General features: G+C 43.1%; 1 protein-coding gene across 3 annotated transcripts in view; it reads left to right on the top strand.

The window, feature by feature from the left end:
* SMG7 (SMG7 nonsense mediated mRNA decay factor) overlaps positions 1–16,669 on the top strand; it is a 51,382-nt gene that overhangs the window by 31,138 nt on the left and 3,575 nt on the right. The window contains exons 10-21 of one of the 3 annotated variants that reach the window (XM_058029958.1): positions 890–1,046; positions 3,264–3,334; positions 3,500–3,560; positions 3,951–4,070; positions 4,307–4,742; positions 8,363–8,507; positions 9,712–9,852; positions 9,970–10,103; positions 10,850–11,215; positions 12,675–12,824; positions 15,201–15,281; positions 15,822–15,981. In XM_058029958.1, the coding sequence (XP_057885941.1) occupies positions 890–1,046; positions 3,264–3,334; positions 3,500–3,560; positions 3,951–4,070; positions 4,307–4,742; positions 8,363–8,507; positions 9,712–9,852; positions 9,970–10,103; positions 10,850–11,215; positions 12,675–12,824; positions 15,201–15,281; positions 15,822–15,981 (2,022 nt within the window). Of the gene's footprint in view, positions 1–889; positions 1,047–3,263; positions 3,335–3,499; positions 3,561–3,950; positions 4,071–4,306; positions 4,743–8,362; positions 8,508–9,711; positions 10,104–10,849; positions 11,216–12,674; positions 12,825–15,200; positions 15,282–15,821; positions 15,982–16,669 lie in introns of all 3 variants that reach the window. The other 2 variants (XM_058029957.1, XM_058029959.1) reach the window with 2 other exon arrangements.

Below are 16,669 nucleotides of genomic sequence, written 5' to 3'. Positions count from 1 at the left end.
AGTGCTGACTAACACTGGATTTCTGTGTTCAGACTTACTCTGTTTGAAGCGTTACAGAACTCTGCATCATTTTCCTGGTTCTGAAAGAACATTTTAACTTGGGTGCAAAGCTGGATCCAGCTTGGTGGTGAGTAGTACCCCTCTTGGGGGCTGCTCCCCAGTTAGCTGCAAACAGTTGGAGTTGCTTTGAATGGAACTGGTTCTGATTCAACAGGACTGAAGTTGAAGTTGAATCAACCAGGACCTCAGCTGCTTCTTTGCCTTTGGTAATATCAACCAGGAGATAAGTGAGAGTGCAGAGCATTTTAAACTCTAGCCACATAATGCTGATTTGCTTAACCTGATTGAGCCTGTTGTCAGCTTGGCCTTGTTTGTCAACACCTAAATTTCTGAATAGCTGGATTTCTCCAAATTCCAGCCTGAAGCTGATTCTGAAGGCACCATGGTCACATGGGTGTGGTTACTCTAAGGGGTCTGGGCTGGGTGCCTGCCTGTGGAGCCCCAGTGCGTTTGTGTGCCTGCTGGTTGAAGTGAATAAAGTGGAGGTAGGTAGTTGTGTTGATCATTTCTGATAAAGAGGTGTTTTTGCACTGGGCTTTTCAGCTGATTTTTTTTAACTTGCCAAAATGACTTGCCATGACAGTTGAAGAGATATAAACATCAAGATCCTGCTCCATAGTAGAAAACTATTAAAAATCCCTGTATTGTGATCTCTTGGTGGACTGTTTAAGATGAGGTAGCTGGGCTGCCTTGGTCTAAAGAACTAGCTCTTAGAATAGGGGTTTATAAGGTGGACATGTTTGGTTAAGTTATTTGGTCAACTTTGAAGTGTCATTCCCACATAATGGAGTTTTTTTCTTTTGCTTTTTTCCTCTTACTCTGTTTCTAGTGTCATTTCTTGGAGTTCTGTGCAAGTGTCCTTTACAAAATGACTACCAGGAGGACTCTGGGGCTGCATATCCTCTTCCAGCTGTGAAGGTTTCCATGGACTGGCTGAAACTTAGGCCCAGTGTTTTCCAGGAGGCAGTGGTTGATGAGAGACGGTAGTGAGTGTTCATCTTTCCCTTGTTACATTTTGTTGCATGGAGGTCCTAATTACTGTTGATCCACGAATTAGTCATGGGAAAAGTGATCATACAACTCATCATTGCAGATACCAAAATGACAGAAAGTGTATGTGCTAAAAGGTTCATAAAGCAAAACATGAGATTTGTTGGTTACATGAGCAAATTGATTCTTTTAATTGTGTTTAGGTTTCCTGTAAGTTTTTTACAATTGGGGGATCTATTTTATAATGTCCAGTTTGAGCATAATTACTGAGTGTTCCTGTAGTCTTATCTAGTATGATGGTTTCTCAGATTACTGGGGGAAGTGGCAGGAGAATACTTGCCTTAATTTTATGCACTAAACCATCACTTGGGCAGTGCTGCGATGTAGTCACCTAGGAGTTAAATTCAGTTTAGTAGAGGGGCTCTTTAAATATCAATGCAGGCATAACTGTTCTGGACTGTTGCTCTGATTTTTCACTTTTGCCACTAATCTCATAAATTAAGGCTTAAATTGCTCAAAACTCACAATTTTTAAAATAGTCTGTTAACTTTTCATAAATGTTTTGATTCAAGAAAGTGTTTCTGTAAAGTGGTTCTTAAGATCAGAGGGACTGATGCAGCTGGATGAGTATTGTTCCTAAGATGGGCTCTCCAAGGAAAGCAGTGTGATGCATGAGGAAACAGGGGTGCCTACAACTTTGGTTTGTTAAATAAGAAACAAAAATCCCTGTGGAGTTTTGGGAGCTTAAACCACAGAATTCCTAAAGGCAAGATTAAGGAAAAGAGTTCAGATGTGGTTTTGAGATGGTGACAACTTTTGTCATTCACACATCCTCAAGGAAGACCTATGCCTGTATTTTAATAGGCAAGATACCTGCTTGATCTCAAGTAATCTCTGCAGAGAGGACATGCAGGTAGTACTTCATGGAGTAAATGGCTTTAAGCTGAAAGAGGGCAGATTTAGATTGGTTAGAAAGAAATCCTTCCCTGTGAGGGCAGTGAGGCTCTGGCTCAGCTTGCTCAGAGAAGCTGTGGCTGTTCCATCCCTAGAAGTGCCCAAAGCCAGGCTGGGTGGGGCTTGGAGCAACCTTGGGGTGGTGGAAGGTGTCCCTGCCCTTGGCACAGGATGGCAGGTCCCTTCCGGCCCAAACCATTCTGGGATTCTCTGAAGGATTCCATTTTCTGAACAACATATCATTGACTTTACTTGCCTTATTGAAGATATCTGGAGTGGTTTTTCCTTCTTTTGTTCCTTGTCAGTCATGGGAAGGAGCTGTTGCTCAGTGTAGTGTAGAGAATAATCATGAAGATCATGCTGTCTGTGCCTGCAGCCATGCAGGAGAGCAGCTGAGGGTGTAAGTGCTGTCAGGGGCACAGTGCATTCTCCAGGCTGTGTGCTGGATGATGGCTGGAAGCCTTACTGGGGGGAACACATTCATTTCTCCTACACTGAGCACAGTGGGCATCCTGAAATAGTTTTCTATTGTTTCTGTGGTGCCCATCACTAAAGCAGAAGGATTTTTTTTTTTTTACTTTTTGAGTGGGAGCTTCTAGCAAGCAGGAGCAAGCAGTCTGGTGGTAGCAGTTAAACATTATCACAATGATCAGTGTGATTTTAAAATTGTTTGCTCCAGGGCCTTTGGGAAGAATTTCCAATCATTGCTTGTTACTGGTATTGTGAGGGCAAGGCAGGGGACTGCAAGTTCACCTCTAGTTTAATGGTCTTGCTTGGTGCAGCCCTTAGAGTCTCATCCCTTGGTGGTAAACGCTCCAGTACTACAGTGCAGTGTTCTTGTTCATGGAGCAGAAGTGCTTCTGCACAGCTGTGTCTTCCTAAATTCTTTTGCTGCCTAAACTGATTCATTGACTAATGGCTTGAGAGCCATCAGCTTTGGACTGCAAAGCATGAATTGCAGACAGGTGCTTGCAGCACTTGCTCACACTTTAGTTTTATCTGGTTAAATTCACAACAGGCTCTCTGGCCTGCTGTCTGTGCTCTGAGAGCCTGGCTTCCTTGGGAACTTTAGGTTGGCTTTTTAGTAATAGTAATTCTTTCAAGAAAGTGGTTCACTCACACTTTGCAAGAAACTTTTCTTGGGAATCAGAGGATTAATGTAAACTGTGATGGTAACAGCATTCAGTGTTTTTTGGTAAAGCAAACACATCCCATGTTATCAGTTTTCACTCAGGGTTTGCCTGTTTTCTAATTTTTAGCGTATGGCCCTGGCTGATCTCTCTTCTAAATAGTTTCCAGCCTCATGAAGAAGATCTATCCAGTAATAATGGTAAGGACACTTGCGGTCTGTGCTGTAAAGAACTGTGAAAAACAATGTTTTTCCTGCTGATGTGGGGAGTTACAGTTGAAGAGCAAATTAGGAGCAAATAAGCAATAAGATACTGTGTTCAATGCTTTCATGCTGTCCTTATGCTGTTTACTGTCTGTTTGCCAGCAACCCCGCTTCCAGAAGAATTTGAGTTGCAAGGATTCCTGGCTCTGAGGCCCTCGTTCAGGTGGGTGACAGCTGAAGGATCCTGCACCCTTGCTGATGTCACAACTTTACAGACATTGGCCTGTTCCATACAATATCTTATCTGTGTCTGTTTACTGCTGTATTGGTGTTGGTCTCTTCAAAACAACTGCAATGGATGGGTGTAGCCCTGAGAAATTCTTGAGGTTATAATATTGCTCATGACCCTGCTGAACCTCTTTAATGTAGATGCATCTTAACAGATGAGAATTACAGGTGTAAATCAGACATCTCTTAACAGCCATGTTTTGAATAATATCTGGTCAAAGTTCAGAGCTTTTAATAGAGCAATGCTGACATGTATTTCTAGAAAAATAGGATATTGCAGAGGGTAATTGTGTAATTAATATTCCCTCTTCTGCTTCAATACTAGGAACTTGGATTTTTCCAAAGGCCACCAGGCAATTACAGGGGATAAAGAAGGGCAGCAACGCCGGATACGGCAGCAGCGCCTGATCTTCACAGGCAAATGGATTGCTGATAACCAGCCAAGGTAATTGCAAATAGTTGGTGTTTGCCATGCTGCTGGAAGCTGAGGTGACACAGGAGCCACTGTGGAGTGTTATTTTTCTCTCTGTTCACCACAGCAGTTAGCTGTAATGTGAGCACAAGATGCTGACAGCTCTAATAACATGTTCTGTGGGTCAGCATGCTATTCCTTCACAGACTGATTATGAGAAGTAATGTAGTTTGTGTACTTGCTTTTTTATTCCTTGCTGTCTTTTTCAGGTTGATTCAATGTGAAAATGAGGTAGGAAAGCTCTTGTTTGTGACAGAAATCCCGGAGCTCTTACTGGAGGACCCTAGTGAAGCCAAAGAGAGTCTCGCCTTGCAGGAGACATCCATGGTGGAGCCACTGTGTGCTGATGGGAGCCCTGGACTCAAATCAGTGCTGTCCTCTGGCAGAAGCCTGAGCAACAGCTGTGATGCAGGAGAAAAACCCATGGTCACCTTCAAAGAGAATATCAAGCCCCGGGAGATGAACAGAGAGCAAGGGCGCATCTACCCCCCGAAGGACATAGCGAGGGAGAGGCGGGACTTTAGCAAAGGAATAGTAGCAAATAAGAATGATGGCAAGAAGGATAACAATAAAAGGAAGAATGAGACCAAGAAATGTGGCTTGGAGAAGATGCAGGAAGCAGGAAAGCAGAATGTGGCAGTTCAGGTAAGCCTTTAGCTCAGAGGGATACTGTGCCTAAGACAGTGCCATGTTGTGTCAGGGCAGTCACTGCTTGTCTATGGTAGAGCTGAGGTCTTGCTGTGGGCCCTGCAGCTGCAGCTAACGTTCAATAATATAAAATATTTCTACCTCAAAGACCAGGTGATGGTGATCTTAGCATCTCTTTGCTTTTCCTTGATGCTATCTTAAAAAGGGAGAGAGAGGGAGAAAAATAGTTCAATGAGAGGTGCTATAACTGTCCTAAAAAGAACCGATTTCTACCCATTCCACAAATATATAAGCCACCAAGGCAGTTCATGTGGCCAAGTCATAGTCATGGTCTTGCCTTGCTGGGGTCTGTTGTGAAGGAGCTGGGTACTCTGCATTTTCACTTCACTTGACTGGTGCACGTTCAACAAACTGAACATGTCACAAAAGCAGCAAATTGTATATATGTGGAGTAAGATCCTCTGTAATGTGGGTGCAACCAAGTGTCTGTCAAAGTAAAGAAAGCCACTGTGCTCTTAAATCATCAGTCTGTGCTCAGGCACTTGGTCATAATGGTTTGTTTTCAGCTGCTCTTTTACCAGTTATATTTTTTAGAGGCATGCTTTTTTATCTATTTATTTGAGCATTACACGTGAAATATATCAAGTAAACAGTGAATTTGCTGGTCTGCCTTCCACCGAGTCGTAGTAAATGAGGGCAGAGAGTGTCAGGGCTGATCTGATCTGTACCTGGACAATTTGGCTGTATCTCAGTCATTCCCTGATAATAACTGGAACCATTCAATGGTAGTGATGGAGATTTCTGTTATTTCCCTAGAGAAACTGTTAGTTCTTCATGGTTCTTGCAAGTGGAAATTATTTCCTAATGCACCTTATGTCCCTTGCCTCTGTGTAAGCCCATTACTGCTGCCCAGGACAGGTCTGCAGAATAACTCTTCTTCCTCTTTGCAGCTGCTCCAAAGGCCTGTGCAATTGAGGTCTTTTCCCCAGGCTAGACAAACCATCTCTTTCAGTTTTTCCAGCTTGTGTTGTTTAGGAGCCTTGGATTATTCTCCCTCTTTTCCTGCTAATGATTTGCTGTTAAATATCCAGGTTATGAAATGGAATGTCTGAACTGTCAGCATTATTCAGTTGGTTTTGCAGGGGAGCCATACCTGTGGTACAGAGGATTTCTGTAAAGGCTACAGAAACCAGGGAGTGAGTCATGGAACGTGATTCTGGTATCTGAAAGCCAACATAGATGAGTTAGAATAGCAAGTTTCTTATTTATTTGTCAAATGGATCTGGAATGTCATTGCAGGTCTGAGCATAACTCCCAGCTTTGATCTTTGTGCCCCTGTCTTGCAAAATAAGGACTTCAGGTGGATTAGAACCTGCCAGATCTGAGGATTATGTGTAGCTTTCTGGAGAGGGACAATAGCTTATTTATCATAAATTTGCTTGACTAAGTCTTAAGATACAACAAACCCAGCTGTAGCAGAATCTGCTCTGATGTTGTCTGTTATTGTTTGTCTGTTCTTGAATAGAAATTAATTTTGACTTTTTAACTCTGTCCGCTCTATTTAGGGCAACAAGTCCAGGGAAATAACTTTTGTTTTGTATAATTTGGTAGGCTTGCTTATCCAGACCTGCTCCAGAATAGAGGGAGGGCTTCCTTTCCCCCCACACTGAGAAACTAGTGTAGGTTTCATACCAGTTGATGGGCTGTTTGTGTTCTGCTTTGGCACTCCTGACAATTTCATGCTTTATTTCCTACACAGTTCATTGCCTTCAAAAGCTTAAATGCTGCAGTTCTTACTTGGCAAAAATGTGAAGAATGTGGTACAGAGGTGATCAGTCCTGCTTTGCAGATACATGGGAAACTTGCTCAGGCAGGATGTGATCTGGGTCGAATCTCTGCTCTCTAGGGAAGGCAATGTTAGGAGCCAAGGAAGCTCAGTGCAGACTAACTCAAAGTGTAGCGTAGTCTTAAGAGGTCCCTGTGATAAAATGGTGCCACTCTCAGGCACTGTGTAGGAACACTTAGGGCTGTTATGGGGGCAAATATTTGGTAGCATTGACACTTCTGTGGTAATATCAAGTAGAAGCAAGGAAGGAACTGAAATTTGTCTTGATTAATTGATTTTAGTAATTTATGTTTTTATAAAGTTAACTGTAAATCATGCAGGGGGCCTTTTGGAAGCCATCCTCTGGAAATGTGTTATAGCATACTTGAGTTTTTGATGGATGGAGCTCGAGTTTTAAAATGACATGGCAGGAAGAAGGTCTTTGAATTCCCCAGCATTTCCATAAAACAATGCATAGTGCTTGATATGGGTTGTAAAAATATTTGGCTTACTGTGGAGGGGAAAGGGACAGCACAATGTAAGTTAAATGTGCTGAATGTGATGGAGGGTGAAGAGATGCAGCATGAGCAAGGGCCTGCATTGTTCATGGTGCTTGGCATCAGCCAGAACCTTGAGGTGGAGTTCCCTCCAGACTTTTTGTAGTGGGAAATGAAAAACCCACCCAAGTCTCCCAATTTTACAAATGCAGAAAGAACCCTACACTCCCATAATTTCTAAATGGAGAAATTAAATTTGAAAAAGAACTTAAGAAAGGATATGAATGCATCTATCCCTTTACTACTGTAATTTGGCAGAAAACAGCTGTCCTGTAACTCCTTTCAACTCAGCAGCACTACATGTCTAAATAAACCCCACACAGTTATGGTGTAGGGGTTATTGTTGTTGTTTGGTTTGGATTTTTTTTAATTTGATCCCTGATACAACCCTTTCTTTCACTCACCTTTGAGGCTTGGTGTCAGGTCTGCTCCTGGGCCCTTTCTGTATTGCCCGGGTTCCTTGCTTGCTGTCTTTTTCCTGCCTGCTCCATCTTGCATTCCAGGCAGTTCTGCCGAGCTGAACAGAAAGGGAAAGTAGTCTTCCCCTCTGTCTTCCTCCCCAGGAAGACCCAGACCGCGGGAGACTCAGAATAAGGTAAACATTACATTCCATTCTTCTCTCTGCCTTTAACTGGTGCAGCTCTTGTAACATAACACCCCACAGTGACACAGTAAACTGAATGAGGTGAAGCACTTCTGCTGTTTGTCTTGTATGCTCTGGGTCAGAAGAATTCCATAGTGTGGAGTTTGTGCATATACACCACTGTATGGATTAGGCTGAGAGGACTCCCCAGGAAGAGTGTGGCAGTGCTTGTTTTTTAAGGTGCTGCAGGTAAGTAGCATAACTTAGGATGGAGCAGTGCCCTAGAAGCGTAGCAGCATCTGCACTTTTTGTTTTCAAACACTGCAGGTGAGCAGCATGGTAAGTTCCTTGAATGGTGTGAGAATACTGTGTCTGCTTCTCACTCTCATGCTAGAGAAGGAGCCTCTTGCATCTTCTGAGTAAATATCCTTGAGTGCTGTTGTGAGGTGAGAAGTGCCTGAGGACATGCAGGGTAATCTGCCTGAGGTCAGTGAGGAGGGCTCTGTGTTCCAAAGGTCTCTCAGTTACTTAGGGAAAAGAAAAGAATTGCTCAGACAATCTGAGAGTTTAAATTTTGGCTTGAGATATGATATGGTTAATATGGAAATTTAGGACAAGTGATTTAATTTCTTCGTACTTTCTTTTGTATCAGGTGAAATCCCAGACGGAGATGAGGAAGACTCCGGTATCTGAAGCCAGGAAAACACCTGTAACTCAGACTCCAAGCCAGGCCAGCAGTTCCCAGTTCATCCCTATTCATCACCCAGGAGCCTTTCCTCCCCTTCCTAGCCGTCCAGGTAATTTGCATCATTCTTTTGAAGTGTCATTTATTGTTGACTGAAGAAAATCCTGTAATAGTGGTTGGTACAGCCTCTGCAAGGTAGGGGCTCTGCTAATGACCATGAATTTTCCTGTTGAACGTCTTATCAAGTGGTAAAAAGGGGCATAGCAGAACTGAAACAAGATAAATAAGATCCCTTATGCTTTGAATCAAGGTTTGTCATGAAATCTGCCACCTGCCTTCTGGTTTAGTGGGTGTAAGATCAAGGAACTTCACTCTAGGCTCTTCCTGTAGTTAGTCTGAACATGACAAAGCTTTCTGCTAGCACTGCTTCTGAAGCATTCCCTGTGCTTCAGACTCCATTGCAAAAGATCAATCACACTGCTTGCTTTAAAACTCACTTTCTTTTGTAGTGGTGCTCATGTTTGAAGCTGTAATTTGTCTGGTCTTACTTGTTGCTGTTGCTGTGTCGTGTGTCCCATTTTGCTATGGAGTCTGCCTGTCACACCTTGCTATCCATGTTTGCTCAGGGAATAACTGGAAGTTGTGTCTTCCCTGCAGGTGTTACATGGAGCTCCTCAATATAAGATAGATGGGCATCTTCCCTGTCCCAAAGTCAGCATAAAATCTGACCTGTGAGACACAGAATTAAAGCTTGCCCTCCAAACTGACTTTTCAGTGTAAATTACAGGGAAAGAATCGATCTTACAGATATGAGGATTTGTTTGGTTACCATCTGTCTCTGTCTAAATTGATCCAGAGACTGGTGATCCTCTGAGAGGAGGCAGTACACACTTATTGTATTGATTGCTTCTGTGTGCTCCTGCAGAAGTTTAGTCCCTGAAAAGTGTTTGAAGGGGAGGAAACTTTGGGGGTAAAGCATCAAACACCCAAGAAGAATGAAGGGAAAAGGTAGTGGGGGTCAGAAAAAGCAGGGACACTGAGGGAACACAGGGATGTGGAAACATATGACCCTCAGATACTGCTGTCAGTTCCTGGAATATTGCAAGAAAGCTCCAAAACAAATTTGGAATTCCTGTGTGATCACAGTCACGCACATGCCAAGGTGAAGAACAGCATTGTAGTGCATGTGTGCAGAATGGTGCCTCCTTTCCTAAATAAACAGCATAGGAAGAAAAACCCCCACTAAAAGTTTGCTGGAGGGAGTTGTATGGTCTGTCAAATTGTGATTAAAGATGCATTTTTTTAATCTTTTCCAGGATTTCCTCCTCCAACCTATGTTGTCCCCCCTCCTGTGGCTTTCTCCATGAGCACGGGGTACACCTTCCCAGGTGGTGTTTCTGTCCCAGGAACCTTCCTCCAGCCCACAGCTCACTCGCCTGCAGGAAACCAGGTGCAAGGTGGGAAACAGTCCCACATTCCTTACAGCCAGCAACGGCCCTCTGGACCAGGGCCAATGACCCAGGGACCTCAGCAAACACCACCTCCTTCCCAGCAACCCCTCTCATCTTTACCAGCTCAGGCAACAGCAGCACAGTCCACAAGCCAGTTACAGGTGCAAGCTCTGGCCCAGCAGCAGCAGCAGCAGTCCCCCACGAAAGCTGTGCAGGGCCTGGGGAAGAGCCCACCACACCACTCTGGATTCCAGCAGGTAAACTTGGCCTGTGCTACATGCTGGGCTTTATTTAAAAATAAGTGGCAATGTTCAAAACTTGTCTTCCTGGATTACCTTTCAAAATTGTCATTAAAGAATTTTTTGATTGTGAACTTCTGGGCAAATTTGAAAATGAGCTGAAGTTTATTTGGTGTGAACATATGATGCTGTAACTGAAAGGAAGGTATGTACTGGAATGGAATGTCTTTTCTGTCATCTGTTTGCTGTGTATTTCTGATACAGACAAGGTATGGAGGTGGTGTGTCTTTCTCAGGCCTTTCTGGTTTTCTTGTGTGAGTGATGAGGGCTGAGTGTGAACCTCCACCTGCACTCTCCTTTGGCTAACTGGTTGCAGTGTCAGTTCCCTTACAGCTCTTAGTTCCTTTGCTCACCTTGTGCTGGAGAAAATCTCACTTCTGGCAAATCTGGACCCAATGGTGAGACCCTGCTTGTCTTCTGGGCAGCAAAATGCTGGCTCAGTACCTTACTGAAGGTTTAGTTTGTAGGCTTTTGGGTTAAAAGGATCTTGATAGAGTAAGGATTATACTTGGCTGTTGGTGTAAGTCTTGACTAGAGAGCATTAGATGCCTATGGAAATTGCTTTTGATGAATAACACAGACATTCCACAAACATTCTGATTTGCTAGCATGCATGAGCCAGGCTGACAGCTTGGATGGAGTTAAGCATTCAGGTAACGTGGGTTGTTGCTCCCTGGTGGTGAAATCCTGTGTCTCTGCCTCAGTATCCACAGACAGACTCGTCCAAGCAGCTCTGGAACCCCCCTCAAGTCCAAGGCTCCCTGGGGAAGATCATGTCTGTAAAGCAGCCCTATTACCTGCAGGCCCAGGACCCTCTCAAACTCTTTGAACAGTCATTACAGCCTCCTGTGATGCAACAGCAACCTCTGGAGAAAAAAATGAAGCCTTTCCCAATGGAGCCATATAACCAGAACCCCTCAGAAGTCAAGGTGCCAGAATATTACTGGGACTCTTCCTATGGCATGACGGACAACAGGGTGATGAGCCAGCAGTCGGGCATGGACCGCAGGGGGAAGCGGCAGGGAGTGTTCCGCTCCGAGCAGGACGCTGTCTCCAGGATGACCTTTGAGGTAAGAGCCATGCTGCAAGTGGGGAAAAGTAAGGCTCTGGTATTCATGGCAACTCTTGGCATTTCCCTGTTTCAGGAATGCCCCGTGGTCCCAAGTAGGTCAGTGTAAACTTAATTAGAAGGGACCTGAGTGTCAGTACCTGGGGTTCCAGCACAAAGTAATGAATTCCCCATTTTAGTAGGCTGTGTGTGGTGTCAGTCTCTTAAAGATTTGGTTTCAAGTGAATCTAAGTCTTGTTCAGTATGGATGTGACATCCATCTCTGTGCTGTGTCTGCCAGGTTGATAAACATGGCAGCTGATAGTTTTGGGGAAGATGCTTGGCTGCAACTGGTGAAAACCATAAAAGCCACCCAAATAATTGCAGTTGAATTCTTGCGCTTTAGGTGAACTCCTAACACTGCTATAGTGAATTGAATGGCTGAGGCTACAATAGGTTGAGCAATCAAGGATGGTAGCAGTGGTCTTGTCTTGGAATTTTTTTGTTTGTTTGTTCTTGAAAATCCCACCACACTGAGGGAGCTAAATGGCTTCCTTAGCTCCCAGTTGCAGTAAATGGAATACTTCTGTTCATGTGATCATGATTCATGTTGGTGTTAAACCCACCAATCTCTGTTATTTATTAACAGTCCAGGAGTCATCTGTGAATGCTTTTGGTGATGTTTATAAGGAAGCTTAAAGAGAGGCCTTTTAAACCTTTGGTTGGGTGTGCCTCTGTAAGTGCACTCAGGACATTGAGAAGGTCAGCTGGTATCACTTGACTTTTCCTTCCAAGAGAAAAGCCAGACAATGTACAGGAGTGCCATGTACAGACAATGCACAGTACTACCCTGGTGTCATGTAGTGGTTTTTAGATAGAGACAGGGTCAAAGCCTGATCTTCTTTCCTAAAAGGGAAACGTTGTGCTGCAGAGAGAAGCTGTGCCTGTGATGCTTGTGCTTTAAGTATCTCTCTTTACAAAAATAAAGATGTCCAGTCTGACCAGCACTGAGCAGATTTTACTGACCCAGGGGGCTGGTCAGCTGTGTATTGGCATAGTAGCTGTCACCAGTGGAAATGAGTCTCATGGGATTTAAACTCCACAAGCAGGGAAAAGGAGATGATGCAAACATGATTCTACTTGAAACCTAAGTTACTCCCAGGTCAGCTGTAGAAGAATGATGATAAGGTTTTGTTTGTTGTCCTTGCACGTGGAAGCAGGTTCAGTGTGTGGCATGGATGCAAGGGGAAGCACTGGCTCTGCTGATTAAAGCTCCCTGCTGTCACTTGGGTGCGTGGTCCTCTCCCCGTGCACATTTGGCCACGTGGTTATTTCTGCTCAGAGTTCTCAGTGTGTGCCTCAGCACCGTTCTCACCTCGCCCTCTGCATGCTGCTTTCTGCCTTCCTCTTGCTGTTCTCCCTCCTGCTCTGGCTGTTCTCTCTGCCTTCTGTTGTCTCACTGTGCTCATTTCTGTCACTAGGACCCCAAGAGCTCCCCTCTGCTTCCTCCGGACCTGTTAAAGAGTCTGGCTGCCTTGGAGGAGGAGGAAGAGCTGATTTTCTCTAATCCTCCTGATCTTTACCCAGCTCTGCTGGGGCCTCTCGCCTCTCTTCCTGGACGAAGCCTCTTTGTATGTATTTGCTGCTTCTCACTCTTAACTGGCATCTCTTTCTTCTGTGAAATTATAAGAAATGTGAAATTCCTTTCTCTCCCCCATACCTCCTGTCCACTTTCCTGCCTCACCTTTGAGCTAGTTTTCACAGGGGTGAAAACTACAGCTTTTGGGCTGAATCCAGGCCTGTTAATCTGTTCAGAAACCAGAGTAACTGGGGGGTTTTTGTAAGTACAGTCCACAGGAGAGGTGTTGATGCATCATGGTATGTCATTTAATGCACTTGCTCTTCTGCAGTTGTATGGGTTTAGTAATAAAGATTGGGGACACTGATAGAGCTGTGGGGAGTCATCAGAACCAGGGTGTAGTGACAGGACAAGAGGGAATGGCTTCAAACTGACAGAGGATAGGTTTAGATGAGATACTAGGAAGAAATTTTTCCCTGTGAAGTTGAGGAGAAGCTGTGGCTGCCCCATCCCTGCAAGTGTCCAAGGCCAGGTTGGATGGGGCTTAGAGCAGCCTGGGATAGTGGAAGGTGTCCCTGGGCATGGGGTGGAATGAGATGAGTTTTAAGGTCCTTTCCAACCTAAGCCATTCTGCAATTCTGTGATGTGATTCTGTGATTATAATCTGCATATAAAAATTCCATAGAGGCAGGGGGATGCTGCCCCTATTCAATGCAGAAGAGTTTCTTAAAGAAGAAGGATGGCTTTGGAAGAAAATAGCAGTTAACTGGATAAATACACAATAACTCTTATAGAAATAGAGTAATTTTTGACAGGGCAGGTTTTTTGCCTACATTTTTTTTGTATTAAAACCTTCCTAGTTCACTAGCTGGGAGGTCTCAGAGCTGTTGAATTTTTAAATTGTCTCTGAAAGTGCAGCATGCCTTTCTACTTTAGCTACAAGCATGTTCATTAAATCATACTGATTCAGATTAGTAGCTGTAACAAAGAATTATTTGTGACCACTCAAAATTTCTGATTGTCTCTTCCTCAGTTACAAAACCTCAGTATTTTACCTGCCATCCCAAGGAGTTGCAAAAGATACTAATTTCTGTCTCATTAGATAACTTTGCTAAGAAACTAATAGCTGCTGCTTTAGCAGCTTCCTTTGAAGCTCCTACTGTTGTGTCTGCTGCCAAATGGAAGGAAATCCTTCGCTGTGCAAGCCATGTGGATATGCAGAGTGGGAATTTTGTCTGGCTTTTAAAATGTGCTTTCAAAGTAATGAGCTGTCACTTTGAAAATCTAACAAGCTAGGGGCTGCTTGCCAAGAAAATGAGGCTGTTTGTCTTAAGTTTACATGATGAAAGCAAAAGTATTCCAGGTACTGTGGCTGTGTTAAAGACAGAAAGATGCTAGTTCTGGTTTTTGTGGTTTGAATAATAAATTTTAAAACATCTGACATGCTGAGCTGGTGAGAGTGCAAGAGGAGGTTATTTGTAACAAGACTACAGCTTTTATTTTGGTTCACACACATTTTTACTTAGGGTTTTACTAATGCTATGGCTTGGTGATGCACATCCTAGATTTGGTGATGTTCATTGTCTACCAGGCAAGCTTGATGATTTTTCTTTGGTTTCTGTCAGTGATAACTTAGCTATTTTTTCTCTGAATAGGCTCATTTCAGAGACCCTGTTTTTCACTCCTTAATCATAGTAAAACCCAAACAGAAAGAGAAGAAATATTATGCTGGAAATAACAACTGTGTGAGATGGAGGTGGCATACATGCTGGATGAAAGGTCATGGCCCGTAGTATCTTTACATGGAAGTAAAATCCATGGAGAGTTTTGGAACCTTACTTTTTAACATTTGGGTTGGATATTTTTTTCCTTCCTGTCTACAAGTCATTTATAATGGAAATGAGAGAGTGCTAAATGAAGTTGGACTACTAAACCTAATTTAAAAAACACTTAGCTGCTCTTGCTGTCTAAGAATGTCTCTACAGCAGAGATGCTCTCAGAACTGAAAAGATACTCTGTCAGTAGCCACATACAAGAGTCTAATCTTGTTTGAAAGAGTCCTTGTGTCACTGGGAAGGGTCCTGTCTCACTTGTGCAAGGTTTTACACAACCATAAGGTGTTTTTGGCAGGAACCTCCCCATTAGATGTATCACAGTATTAGACTTTGCATTTGAAACCTGTTCTGGGTCTGAGACTCTCAGCTGTAATGTTTGTTGATTTGTAGATTATTAATTACAGGTAGTAGGGAAACTGCTGATATTTTGCACTTGTTAGCTTGCCTCCCCTGTCCTCCAAGGTACTGGAGGTAAAATGCAAGGCAAGTTGTAAATGTGACCAATACCACTTTGGCAGTTTCTGATTATGCACTTTCCTCCTGGTCCCTACGCTGAGCACTAACTGTGCTTTTCCCCTTTTTGCTTTCTGAAGAAGTCCCTGCTGGAAAAACCATCAGAATTGATGTCTCAGTCATCATCTTTCCTGTCCCTCAGCGGCTTTTCTCTAAATCAGGTGAGTGTGAACCAGAGTCCAACACCTTTTCTTGTTTCAGCTTGTGATTAAGCCAGTGGAAAACCTGAAAGAAATCCACACTGATGTGTAATTCCACTCTGTATCAACCCTAATCTTTGCCTTTATCAGTTTTCTTCCCAAATTCATCTTAGCTATATCTCTGCAGATCTTATTACTGAGTTCAGGGGCCCTTTGCTCTTAGTGAAGCCATGAAATCGACTGAAAAGTGCATCTCAGGGTGCTGTGGTGTGTAGGTTTTTATTTCCAGAGCAATAATACCCATTCTCTTCCAGAGAATTGAGCAGGGTCTTGATAGAACTTTTCTAAGTACTGGGAATCAAGATTTTGTGAGGACTTTGCAGTTCAGCCAGGGGAAATCTGTCTTGATTCAGCATGGACTTAAATGGTCAAAGAAGATGGGACTGGGAAGTGAAAAAGTAATTAGGAACTATTTTGAACTAGAATTGTTTTCTTTGTACAGTCTCAGTGTTTGAAATAAGTCTAACACATAAGCTCTCATATTGTTTGGTTTTTTTTCAGGAAAGATACCCAAACAACAGCATGTTCAATGAGGTATATGGAAAAAACATCAATACCAGCACAAAAACAGAAGTCACCCCTTCAGTTGCCCATCAGGAGACTTCACTCTATTCTCTCTTTGAAGGGACTCCGTGGTCTCCATCCCTTCCAGCCAGCTCAGGTAATCCTGGTACAGCATTTCTTGTGTCTAGTGATTTAAGAGGATTTGAGTTAATTCTAAATCAACTGCAAGTTACATGTAACTGGAAATAAAAAAAAAAAAAAAAAAAAAAACAAACCCAAAAACAAAACAAAAAAAAAAAAAAAAAAAAAAAACCAACAAAAAAAAAAAAACAAAACCAAAAAAAAACCAAACTTGCTTGGCAAGATCTCTGAAGGTTTCTGTTTTACTTTATATATCTGCAGAAATACGAGGGGATTTTGTAATTAATACAGTGTAAGAACTTGGATTTTAATTTAAGTAGTTGAGCAGGATAAATGTTGTAGGAGGTGATAAATCCTGAAATCTCTTTAACTTGGTTTCCTGACAGCCATTTGAGAGTAGTGCTTTAACTCAGACATCCAGAAGAAACTGTATAAGGGAAGAGTGGGGGGAAATACAACTGCAGTGGGGTTTGTTGCATTGGTTTTTTACTGTTAAGCAGCCCATAAAGCAGACCAACTTCTTTGTTAGTAATTATCTTAAAGGCATAAACCATAACTATTACATCTGCATTTTAATCTCAGAAGAGTGTGAGAGAGGAGCTAGTTGAGTCTAAGAAAAGAGTGGATTTTAAATAACACCTGCACTGGATGAGATGTTTGGTGGGACTTGTGCACCCACCCAGGAGAAGCTGTTGTGGGTGAGA

Source organism: Melospiza georgiana, chromosome 9 (genome assembly GCF_028018845.1).
Source record: "Melospiza georgiana isolate bMelGeo1 chromosome 9, bMelGeo1.pri, whole genome shotgun sequence".
Lineage (NCBI taxonomy): Eukaryota > Metazoa > Chordata > Aves > Passeriformes > Passerellidae > Melospiza > Melospiza georgiana.
Note: the sequence above shows the minus strand (reverse complement) of the source record. Positions and strands in the feature narration are given on the sequence as shown.